The 8,813-nt window shown below is 29.7% G+C and overlaps 1 protein-coding gene across 2 annotated transcripts; it reads right to left on the bottom strand.

Annotated features, from left to right (window-relative positions):
- LOC108479801 (ubiquitin-conjugating enzyme E2 2-like) lies at nucleotides 1-3,839 on the bottom strand. Of its 2 annotated transcripts, none has more exons than XM_017782597.2 (6): nucleotides 3,548-3,839; nucleotides 3,003-3,136; nucleotides 2,840-2,865; nucleotides 1,426-1,515; nucleotides 1,100-1,188; nucleotides 1-384 (listed from the first exon to the last, which is right to left on the bottom strand). In XM_017782597.2, the coding sequence occupies exons 2-6, from the start codon at nucleotides 3,125-3,127 to the stop codon at nucleotides 256-258; spliced, it is 459 nt and encodes a 152-aa protein (XP_017638086.1). In that variant the 5' UTR covers nucleotides 3,128-3,136; nucleotides 3,548-3,839; the 3' UTR covers nucleotides 1-255. The 2 variants fall into 2 exon arrangements, with proteins under 2 accessions (XP_017638086.1, XP_052878740.1); XM_053022780.1 differs by having other exon boundaries at nucleotides 3,003-3,218; nucleotides 3,548-3,822.
- Between the last annotated feature and the right edge of the window lie 4,974 nt (nucleotides 3,840-8,813).

The raw sequence follows: 8,813 nt of genomic DNA, 5'->3' as shown, positions 1-8,813 counted from the left end.
TTATGGTATGAACCTCTTAATATACGATAAAACTTTAAAAAATAAACCCGTGTCGGATGCAGATTCATATCTGATAATCACACCTTAGACCACATAGAATTCATATGCTATTTTACACAAGCTTATGGCACATTGCAAAAGTCGATGAGGTATATATCAAGTTTAAAGTTGATTAGTACTGCGAATAGCACTCTAAGTGGCAATGTCACCACGACATCAAACCTTAAAAACTGACAGTTCCACTACCACATGGAGTTAGTCCGCTGTCCAGCTCTGCTCCACAATCTCCCTTACTCTTCGGTTGTACTCGCGCTTGTTCTCACTAAACATCCTAGCAGCTTCCGAGTTTGCAGGTGAGTTTGGGTTCGGATCACACAACAATGACTGCATCAATGGAATGATAATTAAAATCATTTAATCACATAATCACACACACAACTTATCTTTTTAAAATGAGCCTAAATGAAAAAAACAAGTAACCAATATTTTGTTCTAAGCTTAATGGGTTCAATAAAATATTGAATCTCTAATTCAGGATCACCAGTTCAAACAATCATTTCCGCATAGGTGTGCATGTATAAGATATCTATTAAATAAAAACGCAATCTTAGCTGAAAGAAGAATTTTAGGGGTAGTGAAAACAATCATTTCTGCACTGTTGGATGCTTCAAACCCTGAAGAATCTAACAGAATTACCTAAAGTAGGTTTTACTCAAAAAATAATTAATCGAAATAGGGATTGAGTGCAGCAGCTAAGTAAACTTGAAAATATGATTGCAAATGATGAACCTTTCAACAATAGATAAATCAATCCTAGAAGAACACTCATTATTTGCAGTTAAAATTTCATGTATCCTATGATATAAACAATTTAATCCTCCAAGTTTTTCTCTCATCTAAACATACGGACATATGTAAGCAAAATTTCATCAAAGTTTCCTTACTAAATCTAGAAATAAGAATAGGAAGGTGGCAGGCTCCTCCTTGAATAAATTTCCGATCATTGATATGGTGTATGTAGCAACAATTCTTGTCAATAGTCTCATAATAATAGACAAGTAACAACTATATCCATACTGTAAAAAGGTTTCTACTGTACCTGGATGGATGTGAGAATAGCTGCTACATCATATATAGGACTCCATTGGTTCTGTAAAATGTCCAGACAAATACTTCCATCGGCATAAACTGAAAAGATTCAAAAGGTTTTAAGTCTGAACCCATAGATGGAATAATACAGATTATTAGAGAAGACTGACCAATACTCAGGCTGGGGATTGAGTGTTGGATATATGGACATCTTCCAAAAATAGATATGCTCAGACTTAAAGTTTTCTCATATAATTTAGGATCATACCTCCATACCCAGATATCTCAGGTACTTCAAAGAAAATAAAGAGTTAAAGCAACACAGTTGTAACTTACTGTTTGGATGAAACATCCGGGAGATAAATCTCACTGTTGGGGGTTTGTTTGGATAATCTTCAGTGAATTGAAGTGTCAACTTGAACGTACCTGAATAACTCAAAAACAAGTCACTTCACAAAGGTCAAAAGAGTGTTAAAATTTGAAGTGTCAAAAGATATCAAATATCTTCTAATTTTCTTCCTGGGGGTATCTAGCAATGTCCAATATGCATTTGGCTTTGCCATGTTGGATATTTATCTGACATAGGCATATATCCAGCACAGACATCAGTGGAACCATGTCAAAGCTTCATAGGGTTATTTAATCTGATATGAGCAAGCAAGTCATACAGACTTCTCCAACTAGAAATTTGAAGTTATTATACTTATTCTCATAAAGGGAAAGGCCTCTCCACTAGGTGTATATTAAAATAAGAAACTAACACATTCCATCTTCCTACTAAACCACCACCAACTGTTGATTCTATAATTTGATCCATTATTTTGGACCCTAGAGGTTGGTGGATGAAAATTTAACAAGGAAATGCTTATTTAGAAAACATTATCCTTTTTCCCTTATCAAACTATTGCCTCCTATTTCATATCAAGACTAGTGAGAGAGAATCCCCCTTTACAAGCAGTCTTATAGCCATGGCAGAAACAGCACTCCAATAAAACTGTGAAGACAAATACATCTCAATACGTGTACATTCATCTTAACATCATTACTTTTAGTTTGGAAAACAGACAGGGTCCTGGAAACATTCAGAATAAACATCCACATAGAAGCTCACAGGAATCAAACCTTCTAGATATTTTAATCATGACTCAGTCACAACTAGGATTTCTAATGCCAACTACCATAGGGCTATCTAGAGCATGGACTAATCTTAATGGAGGATGCATTAGAAAGCTATGGCAATGGAACACATATTACTGTGAAAATTTTGAAAGCTTAGGCTAAGGATGCACAACAAAGGCAATAGTAAAAGAAAACTCAAAATAACCACAAACGAAACTGCTATGTGGCTCTGCTCTTAGTTTTCCCTAAAATTTTCATGTCAAGACACATATTTGACTCCTCAAAATGGACTCTGTTACTGTTGAACGCATCACCTTGTCTAAAGTTCGTACCACATCAGAGCATCATCCGATGAAGTGACAATCAGAGCCCAGAAAATTAAACTACATGATTTTGCACAAAAATCCATCTCTTTAATAAGAATTAAGAATATGCTATAGTTTCAGTCATAAACAGAGACAAAATGGTTATTATGTTAACAAAGGAGAAAAAAGAACATGAAGTCACCTAAAAGGATGTGTAACAAACAATATGAGATCCTACATATGCATTAATCTGAAGCAACTGAGAAGTGAATAGAAAGCACAGAATATCCTATTTAAATAAGAGTTTGGGCATCAGAATTGCTCACCTCCATCCCATGGAGTATCATCTGGACTGCAATCCCAATCAGAAAAGAAACCAGAATAGCTTATTGAACCATACTTAATATACTGATAATGCCAAAAGAGGTAAAGCAAATATCCTAAAACATGAAAGTAAATAAAAAAGGATCCTTTTTGTTCCAAACTGACCCAAATATAACTGCATTCCAAAGCATAATATTGTTGTCTTGAGGTGCTCCACTGATACCGGCAGGCGGATCTTGTTGCAACCTCTTAAAATCTCTCATTAGCCTCTTCCTTGCAGGAGTTGACATTGTCACCACCTACACACACACATACACACCGCCACCAACAACAACAATATCAAGCAATGAGCTTTCACCACCCAACTGGTTATTCTTATAGCTGTTTAATTTACAATAATACAAGTAAGTGCTTCACCTTCTTTCATTTCATATTTTAATTAAATCTAAAAGAACAAAATTTTTCACCCAATATATCAAGCACACTGATCATTTTCTTTAAATTTCAAGTTCTCAGCCAAAAATAAACCCTACTCAAATTCACCATAACACTAAAGAATTAATCAAAAACAAGAAAAAGAAATAGACATTATCCAAAAGCTTAGAACTTTTCCACCCAAAAAAACATAAAGTTTAGATATATTCCTCCTGGATCTACTTAAATAAACTTAAATAAATGAAAGCCTTCACAATAATAAAGGAAAAAATTACCAGGAAGTTAATGCTGAACGAGGAGATAAGCAACCAGAAAATTTGAAGAGTTTAGGGTTTCAACTTGATATAATTGATCAACTGAAATTTATTTATATAATAAAAATGAAAAAAAAAAAGGAAAAGAGTGTGAAAATTGGAAGGGATGAGTGGAGAGAAAAGTAGCAGAGGAAATCAGAAAGCGATAGAAAAGAAGAAAGAATCTGAATAACAAAAAATTTTATTCGATTTAGATTGTTTGTCTCAGAAAATTTTGATTTATCATGAAATAAATATTCACAGTCTATTTGCTTTTCCTTCTAGGCCACGACTCTAACACAGATTTTAATTTTGATTTAATTAGTAAATGGATAAATATTAAATTTATATATTTAATTTTAATTTAATATGTATTAGTATATATAAATTTTAATTTTGTGTAATTTTATTTATTAAATTTTAATTTAATTTAATTTTATAAATTATTTATAATATTATTGAATTAGAATAATTTTATATTGATATATTGTATGTTCATACAATTATATAAATTTAATATGAAAGTAAATGCATGTATTCAATTAAATGTATTCAATTAAATTAAAATTAAAATTTTATGTATGTGAATTACAATTCAAATTTTATATATATAATTACACCAAATTAAAACTTATGTATCAAATTATATGTTAAAACAAAATTTATATATAAATTTGATATTTATCCTCGTTAAATTCATATTCAATTTAAATAATTTTTATATAATTGAATTTTTATTCATTTGAACCGTGGACTTAAATGTAGCAAAAATACCTTTACACTTAAAAAGATAAATTTTTTCATAAAAACTAGTAGATAAAATCATATGGATTTTTCTTTTGGTATAAATGAGGTTTTTATTATTATCTATTTCAACGATACAATTGAATATAATAATTATTAATAATGTAAATGATTTTAAATCAATTATCATTTAATTTGTTTTACATTTATATATAATTTAAAATTAGGACAAACTATATCATTAAATTATTTCCTTTTGATCACTTAACTAAAAAAATTACAAATTAATCATTAAACTATTCAAAAGTTTTCATTTAAATTATTAGATTATTAAAATCGATGTTATATGTCTATTTTTGTTCACACTTACTGCACTAATCGAAAGCTCATTTTTTCCTTCTCTTTTACAATTTAGTTTTTCTTTTCATGAAACAGTTTTGGACGTCATGAATCTATGTACCAAAATTCAAATAACTTTTTTCTTCGATATTCAACATTGACTATCAGATCAACTTGGATTTAATGTTTGTTTTTCTACTCATTAATAGGTATTGATCCACGTTGAATTGTTGTTTGGAGCTTGCTGACAGAACTAAAAAAAAAACCTTAACAGTTTATTAATTTAAATAAAAACTTTTGAATAGTTTAGTAACATAAATGAAAACTTTAAGTACTCAAAATTAAAATTTACTCATAATTTAGTGACTAATGACGTAGTTTACTATTAAAATTAAGATTTATCATTATAAATAGCATTTAACAAATGAATATTATTAGCATTGATAAGTTTGAAGTGTCTCTAAAACAATAAAGTATTGAAGTATTGGGTTTTTGAAGAGAAAACTTAAAAGTATAGTGAAATGAATCTCTTCCATATGGTGATTCTGAAAACATTGGACGAAGAACATTGAGAGAGCTGCTTTGAAGTGTGAATTTGGCAAGATGGTTGGTTTAATAGATGATTGTGCTGACGGTGTTAATTCAAAGGGGTGTTGGTAGTGGTGGTAAGCAAATTATTTTTTATGGATTGATAAATTATAAATTTATTAAAACTTAGTACAAGAAGATTGAAGGGTCTCAATTTTCTTGAGACATATTTTACGTCTTTGACGTCATTCCAATGGTCATATGTTGATGTCCACAAGCTTTGGGAAAAGGTGGATGATGTGTTTTTATCATGAGATTGGCTTTTGAGACAAATTTAGTGGAATTGTTGCTTGATAAGTTTAAGGATTGAGATGCTTTCTATTCGTTTCGGTAATCATATCCAATCATATTCATTTTTTCAATTCAATATTATTTCTTTAATTTATCACGTAACATTATATACTTTAATTTAGTTTATATTAATATCGCGTTATAGAAATACAAACTAGCTCGCGTTATATGTTGTCTACTCTTGCCTTCCCTTTTCCTTTTGATGGTCCTGTGTTGTTTTAAGCTATAAATAATATTTCAATAATAGTATAATATCAAGTTCTATCCAAATCACATTTAATTACAAGATCATACATATTTTACAAATTATTCAATTTAATTCTCTATTTCAATAATCAATCAAATTCATATTAATACTATTCGCCGGTCATAATCAAATATAAATTCATTAAATATCTCAAATTGAGATTCATCATATTCAATTTATCATTCCTTTACAATTTAATCCATATCACACTTTTTTTACCAAATTGCAAACATACAAAAAATTTCATAATTCAAAAATAAATTATAAATATATATAACCACCATATGAATTGATCTGGTTAAATCAACAAACAAGTTAAAACTTTAAGGACTATTCGACAATTTTATCTTTTTCCGATTATTTCGATTTGATTCAATTTTTTATCTATACAATTCTTCTATTCAATTTATAAATTGCACACATCTTATATCATCATATTATGTACATGTATCAGTTCAATTTTATTATTCAAATACCCTCTAAATTTTTTGTTTTAATCAATTTAGTCCCTAAAACCGAAATTGTCATAACTTTCACATTTGAGCTTCGATTTTGAAACTGATCTCAATTTCATCCCTTTTGCATCTCTCTAATATATATATTCACATAAATTTCATATAAATTTCAAAATTTTATAATTTAGTCCCTATGTTTAAAACTAACCATTTTTATTTTACAAACTAATATTTTTCATATCTAAGCATTAAATCTAACCAAATAACACCAATTTCATCAATCATTCATCATTAACAATATTTTGAAACTTTAACAAATTTGAAAAATAACACAAATTAAATAAACCAAACTTCAACGATCTCAAAAACATAAAATTAATTTACAAAAAAACGAACTTTCAATTTACTTACATGCAAGGGCCAAATTCCTTCAAGCCAAACAATGGCTTCTCCTTGTTCTTCTTCTTACAGTCAGTGGAAGAGAAGAAATATAAAGATGTTGACCTTATTTTTATTTTTTTTTATGTTTTATGTTTCTTCTATTCTTTAATTATAAAACTTTTAATTTTATTTTAACAAAACCTCCAACCAACTGTGAACTAACATATAAAATGACTATTTGTCATTTTGAACTATGGTTTAGTTACCACTATAGTCATTTAGCAATTAAAAATATATAGCGATGAACTTTTATCATTTTTATAATTTAGTCATTATACCTTAATTAATCATTCGATTGATAGAATTAAAAGACTAAATTTTAATTAAACTTTATATTCATTACAGGAAAACAGACTTTTAGCGGCATTTTTTTGCCTTTATCGCCGCAAAAAACGTCGCTATATGAACACCGCTAAAGACTAGGACTTATAGCGATGCTTATATAAAAAACGCCGTTAAAGACCAGGACTTTTAGCGGCACTTATATAAAAAAGCCGCTAAAGACCAAGACTTATAACGGCGCTTTTCTAAAAAACGCCGCTAAAAATTCTAAAAAACATCGCTAAAAGTTCTAAAAAACGCCGCTAAAGACTAGGACTTTTAGCGGCGCTTTTTTAAAAAACGCCGCTAATTTGCCCAGTTTTGCAATATGTATTTTTCACCTATATCCAACCTTCCTGCAAGAAATTCAACCAAAAACAACAAATATACTATGAAATCCAACCAAAACCCGCAAATTTAAATAATACAAAATTATCTGAAAAATATATTATATAAATTGTAAATGAATATTCAAAATATTCTTACAATAATGTTAAAAGTTACAAGAAAACAAATGTCTAAGATGGCGGATTTTGAAATTCTTTGGAACATAGTCATCATAGATGAAGCTATAATGGAGTTCATTGTATTTTCGCTCGCTCGCCTCCCTCATTGTTGCCTCCGCCTCCTCCTGCCGCCTCCGCTCTAAGTTGAGAAATTTTTTGATCTGTGTTAGCTTGTATCCGAACTATCGATCTTTTAGCCTCGAACTTCAGCTTGACTTTGACTCCCGGAAGGCATGTATTGGTGCGAAGTGGATCCAAAATATTGGGTCGGGTTAACACTAGATCCTTGAAATCTAACCCGACCATACCTTTCAGGACCCAAAACTTCATTACACTACAGGAAAATAGGGCTTTAGCGGCGTTTTTAGCAGCGTTTTATCAAAAAACGCCACAAAAATTGTAAAACACATAGCAATAGCGGCGTTTTTACGAAAAACAGAGAATTAGCGGCGCTTCTGGCAAAACGCCGTTAAAAACCAGAGCATTAGCGGCGCTTCTGGAAAAACGCCGCTAAAAACCATAGCATTAGCGGCGCTTTTGGAAAAACGCCTCTAAAAACCAGAGCATTAGCGGCGCTTTTGGCAAAACGTCGCTAAAAACCAGAGCATTAGCAGCGCTTTTGGCAAAACGGCGCTAAAAGTCATATAACCCCTAAACCCAAAAAAATCATAAACACTAATCTATAACCCCTAAAACAATAATCATTAAAATTTATGGTTATACAATATATTAAATATTTTCTTATATAATCGTAAAAGAGATAGTATTGAATTTAAAATATCGAATTAATTATCATTATAGTTTATGGTTTATGGTTTAAGATATATAGTTTAGGGTTTAAGATTTTTGAGTTAACTATGGTTTAAGATATATGGTTTAGGGTTTAAGGTTTAGGAGTTAACTAGTATTTGAAGGTTTATGATGAATTATGGGTTTAGGGATTATAATTTAGGGTTTAGGTGTTAGGGTTGGAGTTTAAGGTGTAAGGGTTTGGGGTTAAGGGTTAAGGGTTTAGAGTTTAGAAAAATAATAATAATTAAAAATATTTAACTTGTTTATATTTAAAAAATTAAAAAATATCAAATGAAAATAACATGAATATATTTATAAAAAAAATTAAAACAATATCATTAGGTTTAAGTAAATTTACGTTAAGTATTTATAAATTTAATTGGAAATTTAACTTAAACGGGTCGTTTTCTTTTGAAATGTTTTCTTTTCTCATGCCCGACACTAAAACCCTAATTTTTAAAGTCATTGAATATATATTAATAAAAAACATAATTGTTTAACTTAAACATGATTGTGCTTTAAGC

This window comes from Gossypium arboreum, chromosome 12 (assembly GCF_025698485.1).
Source record: "Gossypium arboreum isolate Shixiya-1 chromosome 12, ASM2569848v2, whole genome shotgun sequence".
NCBI classification, from domain to species: domain Eukaryota; kingdom Viridiplantae; phylum Streptophyta; class Magnoliopsida; order Malvales; family Malvaceae; genus Gossypium; species Gossypium arboreum.
Note: the sequence above shows the minus strand (reverse complement) of the source record. Positions and strands in the feature narration are given on the sequence as shown.

What these genes read in the sequence shown, in the direction of transcription:
- LOC108479801 (XM_017782597.2), bottom strand. Translation starts at nt 3,127, where the DNA reads ATGTCAACTCCTGCAAGGAAGAGGCTAATGAGAGATTTTAAGAGGTTG. An exon ending in TGATACTCCATGGGATGGAG is followed by an intron (nt 1,516 to 2,839) that starts GTGAGCAATTCT and finishes TGAGTTATTCAG; the next exon opens with GTACGTTCAAGTTGACACTT. An exon ending in CCGGATGTTTCATCCAAACA is followed by an intron (nt 1,189 to 1,425) that starts GTAAGTTACAAC and finishes GAATCTTTTCAG; the next exon opens with TTTATGCCGATGGAAGTATT.